The sequence below is a fragment of the Chiloscyllium plagiosum genome, unplaced genomic scaffold (genome assembly GCF_037043375.1).
Source record: "Chiloscyllium plagiosum isolate Xiang-an unplaced genomic scaffold, Cpla_swu_hap1 HiC_scaffold_37, whole genome shotgun sequence".
Lineage (NCBI taxonomy): Eukaryota > Metazoa > Chordata > Chondrichthyes > Orectolobiformes > Hemiscylliidae > Chiloscyllium > Chiloscyllium plagiosum.
In genome coordinates this window covers 2,587,696-2,606,673 of record NW_028270175.1, presented here as the reverse complement: position 1 = coordinate 2,606,673, position 18,978 = coordinate 2,587,696, and the positions used below count along the sequence as shown (strand labels likewise).

At 49.3% G+C, this 18,978-nt stretch overlaps 1 protein-coding gene and 1 pseudogene across 18 annotated transcripts in view; one reads left to right on the top strand and one right to left on the bottom strand.

The window, feature by feature from the left end:
- Window positions 1-1,233, top strand: part of LOC148139742 (uncharacterized) — a 49,599-nt pseudogene extending 48,366 nt beyond the window's left edge.
- LOC122540474 (polyhomeotic-like protein 2) overlaps window positions 1-18,978 on the bottom strand; it is a 308,477-nt gene that overhangs the window by 171,192 nt on the left and 118,307 nt on the right. For all 18 annotated transcript variants that reach the window (XR_015753414.1, XR_015753415.1, XM_087980196.1 and 15 more), the window contains one exon: window positions 14,805-14,983. Coding sequence is in view for 16 of the 18 variants with exons in the window: in XM_087980196.1 (XP_087836322.1) it covers window positions 14,805-14,912 (108 nt within the window). In the remaining 2 variants the exon portion in view is untranslated. The remainder of the gene's footprint in view (window positions 1-14,804; window positions 14,984-18,978) is intronic.

Sequence of the window (18,978 nt, the reverse complement as noted above, 5' to 3'; positions counted from 1 at the left end):
AGCGCGAGCGAGAGAGAGAAAGCGCGAGCGAGAGAGAGAAAGCGCGAGCGAGAGAGAGAAAGCGCGAGCGAGAGAGAAAGCGCGAGCGAGAGAGAAAGCGCGAGCGAGAGAGAGAAAGCGCGAGCGAGAGAGAGAAAGCGCGAGCGAGAGAGAGAAAGCGCGAGCGAGAGAGAGAGCGCGAGCGAGAAAGCGCGAGCGAGAAAGCGCGAGCGAGAAAGCGCGAGAGAGAAAGCGCGAGAGAGAAAGCGCGAGAGAGAGAGCGCGAGAGAGAGAGCGCGAGAGAGAGAGCGCGAGAGAGAGAGCGCGAGAGAGAGAGCGCGAGAGAGAGAGCGCGAGAGAGAGAGAGCGCGAGAGAGAGAGCGCGAGAGAGAGAGCGCGAGAGAGAGAGCGCGAAAGAGAGAGCGCGAGAGAGAGAGCGCGAGAGAGAGAGCGCGAGAGAGAGAGCGCGAGAGAGAGAGCGCGAGAGAGAGAGCGCGAGAGAGAAAAAGCGCGAGAGAGAAAAAGCGCGAGAGAGAAAAAGCGCGAGAGAGAGAAAGCGCGAGAGAGAGAAAGCGCGAGAGAGAGAGAAAGCGCGAGAGAGAGAGAAAGCGCGAGAGAGAGAGAAAGCGCGAGAGAGAGAGAAAGCGCGAGAGAGAGAAAGCGCGAGAGAGAGAAAGCGAGAGAGAGAGAAAGCGCGAGAGAGAGAAAGAGAAAGCGCGAGAGAGAGAAAGCGCGAGAGAGAGAAAGCGCGAGAGAGAGAAAGCGCGAGAGAGAGAAAGCGCGAGAGAGAGAAAGCGAGAGAGAGAGAAAGCGAGAGAGAGAGAAAGCGAGAGAGAGAGAAAGCGAGAGAGAGAGAAAGCGAGAGAGAGAGAAAGCGAGAGAGAGTGTAAAAGCGAGAGTGAGTGTAAAAGCGAGAGCGAGGGAAAAAGAGCGAGAGAGAGAGAAAAAGCGAGCGAGGGGAAAAAGCGAGCGAGAGGAAAGAGCGAGAGAAAAAACGAGCGAGAGAAAAAACGAGCGAGAGAAAAAACGAGCGAGAGAAAAAACGAGCGAGAGAAAAAACGAGCGAGAGAAAAAACGAGCGAGAGAAAAAACGAGCGAGAGAAAAAACGAGCGAGACAGAGAAAGCGAGAGAGTGTAAAAGCGTGCGAGAAAAAGCGGGAGAGAGAAAAAGCAAGTGAGAAAAAGCAAGTGAGAAAAAGCGAGCGAGGGAACAAGCGAGAGAGAGAAAAAGTGAGCGAGAGAGAGAAAAAGTGAGCGAGAAAATGAGAAAAGGCGAGCGAGCGAAAAAACGAGCGAGAGAGAGCGAGAGAAAAAGCGAGAGTGAGTAAAAGCGTGCGAGAAAAAGCGGGAGCGAGAAAATGAGAAAAAGCGGGCGAGCGAAAAAGCGGGCGAGCGAAAAAGCGGGCGAGCGAAAAAGCGGGCGAGCGAAAAAGCGGGCGAGCGAAAAAGCGGGCGAGCGAAAAAGCGGGCGAGCGAAAAAGCGGGCGAGCGAAAAGGCGAGCGAGCGAAAAGGCGAGCGAAAGCGAGAGAGAGAGAGAAAGCGAGAGAGAGAGAAAGCGAGAGAATGAGAAAAAGCGAGAGAATGAGAATAAGCCAAAGAAAACGCGAGCGAGAGAAAAAGCGAGCGAGCGAGAGAAAGCGAGTGAGACCGACAGAAAAATCGAGAGAGAAAAAGCGAGCGAGAGAAAAAACGAGGCAAGCCAGACAAAAAGCGAGCGAGAAAAAGCGAGCGAGAGAGAAAAAGCGAGCGAGAGAGAGAGAAACAGAAAAAGCGAGAGAGAGCGAAAAATTGAGAGAGAGAAAAAAATCAGAGAAAATAAGAGAGAGAGAAACGAGCGAGAGAGAGAGAAAAAAAGGCGAGAGAGAGAGAGAGAGAGAGAGAGAGAGAAAAAAAGGCGAGAGAGAGAGAGAGAGAGAGAGAGAGAGAGAAAAAAAGGCGAGAGAGAGAGAGAGAGAAAAAAAGGCAAGAGTAGAGAGAGAGAGAAAAAAAGGCAAGAGTAGAGAGAGAGAGAAAAAAGGCGAGAGAGAGAGAGAGAGAAAAAAAGGCGAGAAGGCGAGCGCGAGAGAGAAAAAAAGGCGAGAAGGCGAGCGCGACAGACAAAAAAAGGCGAGAAGGCGAGCGCGACAGACAAAAAAAGGCGAGAAGGCGAGCGCGACAGACAGAAAAGGCGAGCGCGACAGACAGAAAAGGCGAGCGCGACAGACAGAAAAGGCGAGCGCGACAGACAGAAAAGGCGAGCGCGACAGACAGAAAAGGCGAGCGCGACAGACAGAAAAGGCGAGCGCGACAGACAGAAAAGGCGAGCGCGACAGACAGAAAAGGCGAGCGCGACAGACAAAAAAGGCGAGCGCGACAGACAAAAAAGGCGAGCGCGACAGACAAAAAAGGCGAGCGCGACAGACAAAAAAGGCGAGCGCGACAGACAAAAAAGGCGAGCGCGACAGACAAAAAAGGCGAGCGCGACAGACAAAAAAGGCGAGCGCGACAGACAAAAAAGGCGAGCGAGAGAGACAAAAAAGGCGAGCGAGAGAGACACAGAGAGAAAAGGCGAGAGAGAGAAAAGGCAAGCGAAACAGAGAGAGAAAAAGCGAGCGACAGAGAGAAAAAGCGAGCGACAGAGAGAAAAAGCGAGCGACAGAGAGAAAAAGCGAGCGACAGAGAGAAAAAGCGAGCGACAGAGAGAAAAAGCGAGCGACAGAGAGAAAAAGCGAGCGACAGAGAGAAAAAGCGAGCGACAGAGAGAAAAAGCGAGCGACAGAGAGAAAAAGCGAGCGACAGAGAGAAAAAGCGAGCGACACACACAGAGAGAGAGAGAGAGAGAGAGAGAGAGAGAGAGAGAGAGAGAGAGAGAGAGAGAGGAGAGAGAGACAGCGAGAGAAACATGCCTCACACCTGCTAGCTAGATCTCACCAGAACACCTCTCAAGTGAGATCCGGTACTTTCTGTAAATCCACACCCACAATGACAACAGTATTCTGACACTGTCCGAACTCCAAAATGAAGTGCTTCCTATAGATGGACTGAATGCCCCAGATCCTACAGCCTCAGGATAGTCAGAGACTGGACCAACCACAAAGTTAGGTTGAGACTCCTGGGTCATCCTGACACAAATGACCAGGGAGAGGTCTGACCTTTGACAGGTAATTAGCAGGTGGTCTGCAACCCTCAAGAAATTTTCCAACTTTGAGATAGAGAGAGACACTTTGTTGAAACTCTCCAAAATGTAACTTACCCAGGAAGTTCCTTGAAAGTGGAATTCCAGGTAGACAGGATAGTGAAGGCAGCGTTTGGTATGCTTTCCTTTATTGGTTAGTGCATTGAGTATAGGAGTTATATACAGAATCTCGACAGTGTGGAAACAGGCCCTTCAGCCCAACAAGTCCACACTGACCCTCCGAAGAGTAACCCACCCAAACCCATTCCCTACATTTACCGCAGACTAAATCACCTAACCTATACATCCCTGAACACTACGGGCAATTTAACATGGCCAATTCACCTGACCTGCACACTGTCAGAGCAAACCCACGCAGACACAGGGGGAACGTACAAACTTCACACAGACAGTTGCCCAAGACAGGAATCGAACCCAGGTCCCTAGTGCTGTGAGGCAGCACTGCTAACCACTGAGCCACTGTACCACCACCCCCGCTCTCCACCCTCCCCCCACTCCCTGCTCTCTCTTCCTCCTTCCCCTGTGTTAGAGGTCATGTTGTCACGGTACAGGACATTGGTTAGGCCACTTTTGGAATACCGCATTCAAATCTGTTCTCCCTATCTGAAAGATGTTGTGAAACTTGAAACGGTTCAGAAAAGATTTACAAGGATGTTGCCAGGGTTGGAAGGTTTGAGCTATAAGGAGAGGCTGAACAGGCAGGGGCTGTTTTCCCTGGAGCATTGGAGGCCGAGAGGTGACCTTATAGAGGGTTATAAAATCATGATAGACATGAACAGGATAAATAGACAAGATCTTTTCACTGGGGTGGGGGAGTTCAGAACTAGAGGATGTGGATTTAAGGTGAGAAGGGCAAGATTTAAAAGGGACCTAAGGGGCAAATTTTTCACGCAGAGGGTGGTGCGTGTATGGAAGCAGCTGCCAGAGGATGTGGTGGAGGCTGGTACAATTACACCATTTAAAAGGCACCTGGATGGGTATATGAATAGGAAGGGATTGGAGGGATATGGGCCAAGTGCTGGGAAATGGGACTAGGTTAATTTGGAATATCTGGTCGGTATGGATGAGCTGGACCGAAGGGTTTGTTTCTGTGCTGTACATCTCTGACTCAATAAATAATAGACTAGTACCAGTTCTAAATCCAATATTATTCCTCATGACACCCCTCCTCACCTTGATTCCCTGCCCCCCTCAACACAAAACAACCTGCTGACTCCCTGCTCCTAACCATGCCTGACCACATTTCCCATTCTGTTCCCGCTCCCCCCTCCCCAGCCAACCTCACTGTCCATCCACTGAACTACCTGAGCTCCTTGACGAGAGTGTCTGAGGCATGGAAACCTGTTTCAATTGTGCTGTGGATGTTGGGGGAGGATGTGTGGCTAGGCAATGATAAAACCAGCCCAGTTTTGACCATGGAGGTTTGAGGGAGGGGCTAGCATTGGAAGTCTGACCCAACAACACAAGAGCCTACTACTGCCTGCAACTAGTGTCAGTCACAACGGTTTGACATTACATGGAAATAGATTGGCCATTGGAGTTTTCCAGAGAATGAATGATATTTGGTGATATCCTGGAAACACTGCTTCAGAATAAGCTGAGCTAATTAATTGCTGCTTTCATTTTCGATAGAATTTTCATACCAGCAACTCCCAATCTTAACCACAACTTTCTCAAAGGATTTAGAAAAAACAAAATTATACTCTGACCCTCTGCAATTTCTCTCAGAATTCATCAGAACATTGGCACATTGGTGAAGAAAGCAACATTTAATAATAATTGATCAGTTTAGATATCCTCAACTTTCCAACTGCTCTTTCATGACTCTGTTCCTAACTAGCACGCACACCTCTGCACCTCCCCATATTACTGAGCTGCCCAGCCTCCTTAGTTTAAAACCTCTATCTAACTCTACCCTTTCATTAGTTTATGTCTTTGAGAATCCTAAATTGTAAAAAACTGACTAAAGTGACTAACACGGCAAAGTTCAGAAATTGGTTCCAACATGATCCAAAAAGCAAGAATGTTATGCCAAATCTTCAAAAGGCAGCTGTTTAGGCCCCTGTTGCAGGTTTGTGATTGATACTGAGCACTCGGGGACTCTGGAGAGGCACAGAAGCAGCTTATTCAATTGGGACCAGAATCCAAGGGACTGCAGTTAGTACAGATGGAGAGACCACCTTTACATAGAGAGATTTGATTGAGGTGTTCAGAAATCTCAAAAAGGTTCAGACCCAGAGAACCTGCCTGGAGGCAGTAGGGTCAGTATTGAGAAGACCACAGATTCATAGCCACTGGGTCAGAGCTGGAGTACTGTATCCACAAAGGCCTCAGGCCAAGAATTGGTCACTGAGATTAGGCTGGTTATTTTTCCAGCTACACAGAAGTGGCTCAGTTGGGAGATTGTCTGTCACTCTAACAATCTAAAGTTTGGTGATTCAATCGCAGGTTTCAGTCATAAAAGTGTTTGATACAAGGGTTCTGGACCTCAGGCCTTCTGCATCACAAGTCTAGATTAGCACGGTGCTGGAAAAGCACAGCAGGTCAGGCAGCACCCAAAAGCCCGAAACGTCGATTTTCCTGCTCCTCGGATGCTGCCTGACCTGCTGTGCTTTTCCAGCACCACTCTAATCCAGACTCTGATCTCCAGCATCTGCAGTCCTTGTTTTTACCTTCTGCATCACAAGTCCCACCTGCTCCAGAGGTATGTCCGTACAATGGGTGAAAAGCCCTCCTTCAGTCCTTTTAGTACTTTATTCATTCACAAGAGGAAAGGCCAGCATTTATTACCCAGCCCTAATTGCCCAGAGGGCAGTTAAGAGTCATACACAATGCTGAGAGTCTGGAGTCATATGTAGGCCAGCCCAGGTAAGGAAGACAGTTTCCTTCCCTCATGGACATTAGTGAACCATGTATATAGAACATTACAGCGCAGTACAGGCCCTTCGGCCCTCAATGTTGCACCAACCTATCATACCAATCTGAAGCCCATCTAACCTACACTATTCCATGTACGTCCATATGCCTGTCCAATGACGACTTAAATGTACTTAAAGTTGGTGAATCTACTACCGTTGCAGGCAAAGCATTCCATACCCTTACTACTCTCTGAGTAAAGAAACTACCTCTGACATCTGTCCTATATCTATCACCCCTCAATTTAAAGCTATGTATCTATGATTCTGTTTGGAGCACAGTGCCTGAACTGTTAGAATTTAAAGTTGAGAAAGGGATTTGGGAATGTATGTGAAAAGGAACCAGTGCAGGGCTAAATGGGAAAGAGCAAGAGGAGAATGTAAAATATATTAATTCTGATTTGTCAGTGTAATCGCTTCCAACATAGATGTTCCTGTTCCTCTTTCAGAATCTTCTTGATCAATCAATAAAATCTCTTCATCTAGTGTCTGACAGGGAACAGTTCAGCTGCAGTCACCAGGTGCCCATCATCTCCCTGCTGCTCTCTGGGGTTTGACTTTACCGTTACACATCCTGTCAGCAATGACTGCTCTCTATTTCCATCAAATCTCAGCTTCAGCTCTCCTCCAGCTGCCATCCACTCCCGACACAGGCACTCGGTGTTAAGCAACAGCCTGACCTCCTTCTCCCAACCACCCCCCACTCCCCGTTGGAGGGTCAACAGGAATAAGCAGCAACCACCCACCCTCCCACCAGACAGGTCATCAGTTCCAGTTACTACCTTGTCAGATAAATCAGCTGCTTCCCAAACTCAAGGTGTGTCACATATCCACACCCCTGCAGACATGGGCACACACCACTGAACCTGACCATATAGGAGCACAGTCAGGTAATTTAGCCCAAAGTCGACTCCATCATTTGATTACAGTTGGTATGTTTGTCAAACCTATTCTCCTGCTTTCTCCCCGTACTAATCTCTCTCTTTGTTTCTCTCTCACACATCCCAAGAACGACATAAGGGTACACACACAGGTACATAGACATACACGGGGAAACACAGACAGACACACAGGGATACAGGGAGACGCTGACAGATGGGAAAGACGCAGACAGACATGCGGGGAGACAGGGAAGACAGGGAAGACGCAGACAGACGTGCGGGGAGACAGGGAAGACGCAGACAGACGTGCGGGGAGACAGGGAAGACGCAGACAGACGTGCGGGGAGACAGGGAAGACGCAGACAGATGGGAAAGATGCAGACAGACGTGCGGGAGACAGGGAAGTCGCAGACAGATGTTTGGGCACAGGGACACGCAGGAAGATGCACAGGCACAGGGAGACGCAGAGAGACGCGCGGGCACAGGGAGACGGGGAGACGCAGAGAGACGCGCGGGCACAGGGGGACAGATGCGCGGGCTCGAGGACACAAGGAGACACATAGAACATAGAACAATACAGCACAGAACAGGCCCTTCGGCCCACGATGTTGTGCCGAACTTCTAACCTAGATTAAGTACCCATCCATGTACCTATCCAAATGCCGCTTAAAGGTCGCCAATGATTCCGACTCTACCACTCCCACAGGCAGCGCATTCCATGCCCCCACCACTCTCTGGGTAAAGAACCCACCCCTGACATCTCTCCTATACCTTCCACCCTTCACCTTAAAAAACACAGACAGACGTACACAGGGACACTGGGTGACAGACAGACACACACACCTGGGTAGACACAGGGAGACACAGACACAGCATCCAAGATATCCCATATCCCACGAGCTACAGTTAACTTGCCCTCCGTAAAAGGAACTGTTACCCAAAAACAATGACTTGAACCCTTCAATATGAAGTAAATAGTACTCCATCCAGGTTTGAACCCAAACATGATATTCCTGCTTTGTACAGGTCTGACCTTTATCAGAGAATGGGTAAAGCACCGCCTGAACGAGACTGCACCAAGAATCTGATCATCATTACAAACCTTACTCAGATTCCAGGTTTTCCCAGGGGTTCCCTAAAGAGTAGTTGCGGGAGAGGAAAGGGGGTGGGGGTTAGTGTTGAGTGGGGGTGGGGAAGAGACAGGGACCTCTATCAATGGATGCTGACCAATGAGCAGTGACAGCAGAGACTGGCTGGTCCACTTAAAAGCCACATTGTGGGGTTTTTCTTGGTCAATGTTGTTGACAGAGTAGCATCTTGCCCGGCTGGGAAAGTAACCTGATGTTCTGCTGTTAACAAGCTGTTGTTAGACATCAGCAATATTTACAGAAAGCAGCTTACTCCAAACGAGAAAGGCAGGCTGCACGGATTGCCAGCCAGGCAGCTGGATGGAGGTTTGCTCGGTTGGTTGGACGGCTGGCCCGCAGCAGCAGCAGCGTGTCATCCACACCAAGGGTTCAATTCCATGCCCCCCCAAAGCCGAACTCCCCCCTGCCCCTGCCATCCCCACTGAAACCTGCTCCTCAGGGTAAACTAACGAACAAGAACAGCCTCTCGGACTGTGGAGACTTTTACTTCACAAAGATAGAAACACATTTCACACAAGAACATTCAGAATTACAGCATGAACTTATTTCCGATGCCTCTCTCTGAAGCAAGACCCCCTGGAGCTGAAAGGTCTGTGATTTCTGACCAATTCCCCAGTGACCCTGGCTCCTGAAAACGGGACATCACCACCTCGACCCTTCTCAAGGCCAGTCCCTCCCCAGAGAGAGACAAAACAACCCCCACATCCTCACCTCACCTCCAGCCTCCGGCTCACCCAGTGTTGGGGCACCCTCGTCAAGAAATCGGGCCCAATGGCCTCTGACTGGGGGTGGGTGGGAAAAAGGTGAGAGCTCCACCTAGGGATGGACAGGGTGGGGGTGTAGTTGAGAGTCTCCTTTCTCTCCCCCCCACCCCCCTCCCTCAGGATGGAAAGGGCAGGAGCTCCCCACGCCTTCTGGGAGGTTTGGAAAACTGCAGCAGGATTGGATTGAAAGACTGAAAACTCTGAGGGGCCATTATTGTATCAAGACGATGGTCCTGAAAGGGTTAGAATGTTAGAGACCACGTGACAAGGGTGGAGGTGGGGATGGGAACGAGAAGGGTGGGGAAGGATGGGGAGGGAAGAGGGGTTGGGGGAAAATGATGGGACATTTGAGGATCTCGAACAGGACAGACCCAGTTCTTCAGTCTCCCCTCAGTCTCAGGAACAAGTGTAACCACCCCCCTCCCCCTGCCCTGGGTTTGGCCACTTTAAGCCAAGTCCATGAAAAGGAGACAGGATAGTGGCAGCAAACAAGATCCAACCAGAGGTTGGCATTGGTTGGCACAGCAGCAACACAGCCAGCTGGACACAAATAGGCATGCCCCTGGCAGGACAGTCAAGAACCTGGGATCAGACACACAGGAACATGGTTCACTCATTCAGGGCTGAGATAAGGAATAGCATTTCACCCAGGTGGTCACAGGGCTCTGGAATTCTTTGCTCCATTCTGGGGGTCCACCACAGGTTTTTGGACATTAAATAATTTGAGAGATATAGGAGATGGGTGGGAAAATAAAGTTGAGGCATATGATCAGCCATCCTCATACAGAATGGTGGGAACAGGCTTCATGGGCTGAATAGCCTGCTCCTGCTCGGAGTTCTTACGAACTCGTACCAATGCATTAACAGTTGGGTACTAGCCTGAAGTGGTGTCTCAGACAAAGACCTTTGAGGAGAAAGTGAGGTCTGCAGATGCTGGAGATCAGAGCTGAAAATGTGTTGCTGGAAAAGCGCAGCAGGTCAGGCAGCATCCAAGGAGCAGGAGAATCGACATTTCAGGCATGAGCCCTTCTTCAGGAATGAGGAAAGTGAAGAAGGGCTTATGCCCAAAACGTCGATTCTCCAGTTCCCTGGATGCTGCCTGACCTGCTGCGCTTTTCCAGCAATACATTTTCAGCTCTCAGACAAAGACCTCCAGTTGGTGAATTCTTACATCATTTAACTGGACTCCCTGTACCTTTCAAAGCAAGATCTCCATTCTTTAGGATTTAGTGCAAGAGAGACACAGAGAAAACTTGTACACAATGCATTTCAGATATCTGGAAAGGTTTCACACTTTGAAGGAATGAAATTATGTTCCAAGGAAATCCGTTCTGAGGAGGAATCACTTGACCAGAAACGTTAACTCTGCTTTCTCTCCACAGATGCTGCCAGACCTGCTGAGCTTTACCAGCATAAACAGTTCTTTCAATTTTTTAAATCAAATGATGTAGTCACTTTTCTAACGTAGGCAGCAACTAATTGATACACAGTGAGCTCGAGCAACATGATAATGCCCTGAGAACGCGTGGTGATGATGTTGACCGAGGGATGTGTGTCTGTATCTCACCATAAACTGCAGTAATTTGCAATGGCACCAGGTTAGAGAGGTCACTGCCGTGTTTCTTAACACATTACGAGTTACTCAAGATATTGTAATCGGTTCTCGTCAATATCAGTCACTGTAATACAACAGTGGGATCCAAATAATGAGCATGAACAGGAGGCCATTCAGCCCACTGTATCCATGCTGGCTCTTTCAGACAGCCACAGTTAGACTGATTCCCCTGCCCACCCCCCAGAGTCCTGCAGGTATTTCACATCAAACAGTTATGCAGCCTACTTTTGAAAGTACTTCCTCAATCTGCTTCCACCATCCTCAAGCCATTTGTCCTAACTCACAGGAGAAAGCAAGGACTGCAGATACTGGAGATCAGAGTCAAGAGTGTGGTGCTAGAAAAGCACAGCAGATCAGGCAGCATCCGAGGAGCAGGAAAATCGATGTTTCGGGCATAAGCTCTTCATCAGGACCCATTTTTCCTGCTCCTCGGATGCTGCCTGACCTGCTGTGCTTTTCCAGCCCCACACTCTACTCTGGATCATTCCTTTCTCAGGTTTCCTCTGGGTTCCTTGCCAATTACCTTACACAGTGTTTCTCTGGTTATCGATCCTTCTGTCAGTGAAAACAAACAACACTGGCACCTCCACATCATGATTTCCCTCCATGAAACCTTCCCCGAGCGCGCTCTGCTCCCAGGGGAACCATCTCTCCACATTAACGCAAGCCCCTCATTCCTGATACTAGCCTTGTAGATCTTTGCTTAACCTCTTTGCTAAAGGGTGCAGTGCCTGGACTTGCTCAGAGCATTCTAGCTGGGCATGAACCAATGAACAATCAAAAGTTTCAGAGGCTGCTCTGCTTTCTCCTTTACAAAGCCATTCATAAAGACAAGGATTCCACAGCTTTCTTGTAATAATAACATGCATTGCACATTTCAAAGATTAGTGCTCACTCACCATCTCTGTTCACCTTTCACTTTTTTTACTTTCTTCATTTTCCCAACTTCTATTTCTCTGTATTGCAGTTAAATCTGACACATGCCTGCACAGTTTCCCAGTCTGCTGTGCCCCCTGGTGTCTCTTCCTCCCTCTCAGTCACTTTCCAAGTTTCAGACTATTCACAAACTTTACCATTCTGTTCCTGGCTGTTACTGTAGCTCAACACTGACCCCTGGAGGACACCAGGGCTCACGCCATGCAACAAATTCACCTCCACTCTGCTCCAAATCCATTCTCTATATTAACGAGGCCCAATGGACTTCAACGTTGCAAATTAATCTGTTATGTGGAGCTGCACTTTGTCAAATGCCTTTTGCGTTGCGATACTCACCTGTCATTCTATCCTGATCTACCTTCTGGGATTTCAATCAGATTAATCAAACCAGATCCACATCAAATCTACACTGACTTCAGTTATTAGTCTCTTTTTTTTTCCCATGACATGTTCATTTTGTCCAAGATTAAAAATCTCTAAGCATTTCCCCCACTGGTGACCTTAAGCTGACTGACCTGCAGTTAGTGGGTTAGATATCACATGCTGCAATAGGATGGGTGGGGGGGAAGTGGGGGGGGGGGGGAAGTGGGGTGGGGAGGGAAGTGGGGTGGGGAGGGAAGTGGGGTGGGGAGGGAAGTGGGGTGGGGAGGGAAGTGGGGTGGGGAGGGAAGTGGGGTGGGGCAAGTGGGGTGGGGGAACATCCTCTCCCAGGGGTTGCGGCACATCCCTATCTGCAAAGATTAGATTAGATTCCCTACAGTGTGGAAACAGGCCCTTCGGCCCAAAAGGTCCACACTGACCCTCCGAAGAGTAACCCACCCAGACCCACTCCCCTACACTGACCCCTGACTAATGCACCTAACCATATGGACAATTTAGCATGGCCAATTCACCTGACCTACACATCTTTGGATTGTGGGAGGAAACTGGAGCACCCGGAGGAGAAACACACAGACACGGGGAGAATGTGCAAACTCCACACAGAGGAGCGGAGGTGGAGATGGTCAAGTTCCGAGTGATGATCACCGACACAATCCGTCCTGGGCGTCCCATGTTAATGAGATCGTCAAGAGTGCATAACAACACCTCCTCTTCCTCAGGTAGCTAAGTAAATTCAGCATATCCATAAGGACCCTCAGCAACTTTTACAGATGCACCATAGAAAGCATTCTATCTGGATGCAACATGGCTTGGGATGGTAACTGCTCTGTAAGAAACTGCAGAGAGTTGTGAACACAGCCCAGTCCATCACACAAGCCAACCCTCCATCTACTGACTCCCCCTACACTTGCCGCTGCCGCAGGAAGACAGCCTGCCACCCCGGATATAATCTCTTCCAACCTCACCGGTTAGGAAAACAATACAAAAGCTTAACCACACGTACCAACAGTTTCAATAACCGCTGTTGTTATTATTACACTGCTGCATGAACCTCTCTAGTTTCAAATTTAATGCTGATCTTGCTTTTGTACACTTTCTGTGCAACTGTAACTTTGTATTCCTGGCTGTATTCCATTACTCTATGAATTTTGAATGTTATGTACTGCATGCAAAACAAAACTTTTCACTGTACCTAGGTACATGTGACAATAATAAAATAAAATCAAAAAAGAAGGTGACACTGCCTGACCATCTTTGGGACTGGCTCCTTCCTCACAGTGACCTGAGAGAGATCTCTCAGTCGTGCTCCAATTACATCCAGCAGCAGCCAGTGGAGTTTGTGTAAGATCACACCGAGTTCCCTCCTGTTCCTGTGTCAGGGTCAGGATTCAGGAACAGAGCTGGGCTCACCCAGAGCACAGTGCTCTCAACTGCCCAGATGTGGCCCTTCATGGGGCTGGGCTACAACACTGTGGGGTTCATCAACAGGAAGGACTTTTACTCCATTAATGTCCAGGTGATCTGGGATGACCAGTACCACCTCCTCACTCCCACAGCAGCTGCAAACATTCCTGCATCCTGCAGTCTTCTTGTTGTACCAACTGTTTGAGGATCTGGGGCTGTACAAGGTGGTGAATGGGACAAGGGTGACCCACTGTGACCATAGCTCATGGCACCATCGCATAACCACCTGGGGCACAAGTACAATGGTACGCAGGCTTTTCCCCAGGGCCATGGGGGAGCAGGTGATGGAGCTGCTGAAGATGTGGTTCTGTTGCCTGGGCTGGTCTGTTTGGGTGGGGGTGGGGGTGGGGGGGGGTCGAGAATGGAGTGGGCACAGAGGGAGTAACATTTTTAGTCCAGTATGACTCTTCATTTCAATCGTTTGCCCGTATGTTACTTTCCCCATCTGGACAATCATTGGGGACAGATGGAGGGGGTGGTAACAGAGAGGAGGTCAGGCAGGATGCTGGTGAGGACAGGAACACTGTCCTGGTGGATAAACTGTGACTTGGTGGGGTGGGGGGGGGAAACAGGGAGAGAATGGGGTGGTGTGTGAGAAGGAGTACCAGCCATGCCAGCACTGTGGCTTTGTGGCTGCTGTACCAATACACTGCCAGCGAGTGGTCACACCGGATTGGCAACACAAATGTCCGAGTGCACAGGTACCTTTCAAAGATGGTGCAGGCTCCAGGGATACTCATCATCTGCTGGATATCAGTGAGTGGTGAGGCATTCTGGGAACGGTGCGTGATAAAATAGGGTTAGAACTGGACAAGGGGGATACTGTTGTGTAGGGCAGGTAGTAAACATCGGGGGTTTAGCAAGATACAGTGAGAAACCTCCCTCAGCATTGTAGAGAGAAACCCTCCATAAAACTCAACAAAAAAAAAAAACTCACTTAACAAAAACAAGGTGTAGCTGGTTAACACTGTTCTCTCAGACACTGCCCGAGATGCTCCGTCCATCCAGTTACTAAAACAAGTGTTAATTATTATTTCAGATTTCCAACACATGCAGTATATGATGACTGGTTCAGTGACACTCCCACCCTATTCTAGCCTCTGACCTCTTCCAGCGATCCCCGAGCAACCTCTCTCCACGGGGAGTGAATCTGTGGAATTCTTTAACACAGACGGCCATCAAGGCTGGGTCTTGCAGTAGATGACGGCGAGAGACGGAGAGAGACGGAGAGAGACGGAGAGAGACGGAGAGAGACGGAGAGAGACGGAGAGAGACGGAGAGAGACGGAGAGAGACATTTAAAGCAGCAAGGGAATCAAGGGTTAAGGGGAAAAAGTCAGGCCAGTGGAGTCGAGGGATACCAGACCAACCACGATTTCACTGAATGGTGGAGGTGACTCGATGCGCTGAATGCCTAGCCTGCTTACAGTCAGTTTGCTAATTCTCTGCCATACATGCAGCTGGGGACTCCCAACCTGATGTTCAGATTTAAACAATAGTGTGGAGTCAGAAAGGTGAGAAAAGGGACAACATATCAGCATTTTACCTGGACTGCCTGGCGCTCAGGCAAGCTGCTGTAGACAGAAATCTGGGGCACCTGCGAGCGGGTACTGCTTGTGGTGTTGCTGGGAGGTGGGTTCTGTTCATTCTCCATGACGACAGTGAGCTCGTGAACTACTGCCCACTGATCACGAGAGCTTCAATTCTCCAAAAACCCTGCTGCACCTGAAATCAGAAAAAAAATAAACGGTCACTAAGGAGAGACAGCAAGCTCCCGATATTCTTAACATCACCTCGGACATTCAAACTGAAAGCAATTATTTTGGGATAGAATTAACAGTCACCTGGAAAAGTGGGATGATTCAGCGTGGATTTCTCCAGGTAAAATCTGATTGTTTTTTGAAGAGTTAACAGTAAGGTTCAATTAGGGTAACGTTGTCGATGTGGTGTACATCAACTTAGTGATCTTGGACTAAGCCCCATTCTCTGCAACTGGATCCTCAGTTTCCTGACTCACAGGCCTCAATCAGGGAAGATTGGGGACAATATTTCATCCTCACTAACACTCAACACTGGACCCCCCCCTCCCCCGGGGTGTGTATTCAGCCCCCTACTGTACACACTGTATACCTATGACTGCATCGCCAAATACCAGACTAATACCATTTACAAGTTCGCTGATGACACCATCATAGTCAGTGGCATCTCAGATGGCAATGAAAGACTACAGATGGCAGACCTGGAAAAATGGTGCACCAAGAACAACCTGGCTCTCAATGCCGGCAAAACCAAGGAACCCATTACTGACTTTCAGCAGGATGTTGCTCATGCCCCCCCCCCCCCTACACATTAACAGCACAGAGGTGGAATGAGTGGAGAGTGTCAAGCTCCTGGGAGTGGTCATCAACAACAAGCTTTCTTGGACTCTTCATGTGGATGCACTGGTCACAAAGGCCCAACAATGTCTCTTCTTCCTCAGGCAGCTGAGGAAATTTGGCATGACGGCGAATACCCTTACCAACTTTTATCGTTGCGCCATCGAGAGCATTCTGTCTGGATGTATCACTACCTGGTATGGCAACTGTATCATTCAAGATCGGAGACAGTTACAGAGAGTGGGGAACTCGGCCCGGACAATCACAAAGTCCAACCTCCTATCTACAGAATCCATCTACCAGGCCCGCTGTCAAGGAAAGGCCGCCAGCATTCTCAAAGATCCATCCCACCCTGGCAATGTTTTCTACAACCTCTACCATTGGGGAGAAGGTACAGATGCCTAAACACACACAGACCAGCCGGTTTCAAAACAGTTTCTACCCTACTGTTGTTAGAATACTGAATGGACTCTCAAACTCTTAACATTCGCCTGTACCTGTGTTTTTGTTTTTGCTGCTGTTTACCTATTATTTACTATCTATGCTACTTAACTCTGTGACCTGCCTGTATTGCTCACAAGACAAAACTTTTCACTGTGCCTCGGTACATGTGTCAATAAATTCAATTCAGTTAAATTAATCGATTTCCAGAAGGTGTTGATACACAACAGACTTCAGAGGGAAGTTATACAGCATGGAGTGAAAAGGCACAGGAGCAAGAGGGATAGAACACAGAGTAATGGTCCAGGGATATTTTCCAGGCTAAAGGAAGGTTTACAGTGGAGTTAGAATCAGAGAATCCTACAATGTGGAAAGAGGCCATTCAGTCCAAGTCTGCACCAACCATCTGAAGAGCATCCCATCCAGACCTAGAGCCCATCTCTGTAACCCCACCGGCACATCTTCCGACTGTGGGAAGAAACCAGAGCACCCGGAGGAAACCCACGCAGACACTGGGAGAATGTGCAAACTCCACACAGTCAGTCGCCTGAGGCTGGAATCGAACCCGGGTCCCTGGCGCTGTGAGGCAGCAGTGCTAACCACTGAGTCACCATGCTGTCCTGGGCTCCGGATCCCCAGGCTTGGTATTCCGATCCTGTTTTTTCCCCCAAGATATGTTGATAATCTGGATCTTGGCGTACAGGGGACAATTTCAAAGTTTGCAGATGACACAAAACTTGGAAGAATTGTAACCCAAGGATCTGACTGTGGAACTGTAGAAGGACATTGGATAAGTTGGTGAATCATGCAGAGAGATGGCTGATCAGGTTTAACACAGGAACGTGAGATGGCACATTTTGATGCAAAGGACATGGACAGCCAGCGAAAATAAAAGGAAATATCATGATCGAGTGCGTGCAGGGCCCGAGAGACCGGTATCTGTGCATAAGTCATTCTAGGCAGCAGGTCATATAGATAGAGACGTCAATGAAACCTACAATATTCCAAACTTCAGAAACAGGGGCATAGAGTATAACTGCAGGGAGATGGCGCTGAACGTGTATAAAGACACGAGTGAGATCGCAGCTCCAGTATTGGATACAATTTTGGGGGCCCCACTATAGGGAAGAGGTGAACACATTGGAGGAAGTGCAGAAACGATGGTTCCAGGAATAAGCAACTGCAGCAATGAGGATAGATTGAAGAAGTTGGGACTGTTCTCCTTGGAGAGGGAAGGCTGACAGGAGATTGGATAGAGGGGTTTTCAAAATCTTGAAGCATCCAGACAGAGTGGATGGGGAGAAACCACTCCCACTTGGAAACTGAGTAAAGTCGTACGCCCTGTTCTTGGTGATTTGCGACAGAAGCAAATACGAGCTGAGGGGAAAGAGAGAGCAGGTGGTTAGGGTCTGGGAATGCGCTGCCTGGGGGCAGGTTCAACTGGGTCATTCAAGGCATTATTGGCTGATCACTGGAGTAGAATAAATGTGCAGGGTTATGGGCTAAGGGCAGGACATAGGCTCCAAGTCAATATGCTCCGAGTTGGTGCAGACAGGATGGGAGCCAAAGCTTGGAGACAGTAAGGACTGTCGATGCTGGAAGCCAGAATCAATTGATAGGGAGCTGGAAAAGCTCAGCAGGTCAGACAATATCAGAGGAGCAGGGTTTTGGCCTGAAACACAGACTTTCATGCTCCACATCTATTGACTGGAACATAAAGCTTCCTGCCACACTGTAATAATTCAGCCATTCTGAGGTTTCCAGAGTTGTCCCAGTTCACGAGAAAGGACACAAACAGTTAGTGAATGTGTGAAATCTTCCCACAAAACTGAAGCAGTCTGTAAATGTGCAGTCACGTTCCCAGGCTGGGTCCTTCCTGCAACACCAGCCATCACCTGGGGATGGCACTGTGCTCTGCACTTTGACTGAATTCACCAGTGAGTCTGAAAAGGAGATCCCAGAGGGACCAGGAAATGCTGCAGTAAATCCTAAAGAGCTCAGGGACTGTCGCAGAATAAACTGTTTGCCAGTATTCAGGCAGTAAGTGACCTGTTCATAATTCTTCCATCAGTGTTAGCCAGAAGAAAGGCAGCTTTGAGAGGCTGGACTCTTGTGAATGAACAGAGTTAAAACTCCCAGCCCAGGGGACTACCCTTCCACATGGGGAAACATCTGATAGCAACACAAACCGAGCACAATTACATCCCTTCACAGTTGGTAGTTCTTCCTTTCTATAAATAAGCCATCTTTAATTCCCCCTCCCTTGTTTAGCTAATGGACACTGTCAACAGGAAAATCTGCAGGGCATCTTCATGTGTCATCTGCATGTTTGCCAATATTCATGCAGCGACCCCACACTAGAATTCTACAAACTCTACTGAGACACAAAACAGCTTTGAACGTGTAATGAGTAACTGAGGGCGAAATGTTCACGAATATAATCACGAGATGCCTTCAGCCAAACACTCTGAGCCCTGTCAAAATGACATTGCCTCAAATTCACACCAGAAACAAGCATTCAAACTCCAGCTCACACTCCAAGGCAGCCCGGCGGGGCAGCGCTGAGGGAGAGCCGCGCTGCCGGCGGGTCAGCGCCGAGGGGACAGGGCACGGTCGGAAGGTCAGTGCCGAGGGAAAGCCGCGCTGCCGGCGGGTCAGCGCCGAGGGGACAGGGCACGGCCGGAAGGTCATTGCCGAGTGAGAGCCGCGCTGCTGGCGGGTCAGCGCCGAGGGGACAGGGCACGGCCGGAGGGTCAGTGCCGAGGGAGAGCTGCGCTGCCGGTGGGTCAGCGCCGAGGGGACAGGGCACAGCCGGAGGGTCAGTGGCGAGGGAGAGCCGCGCTGCCGGCGGGTCAGCGCCGAGGGGACAGGGCACGGCCGGAGGGTCAGCGCCGAGGGGACAGG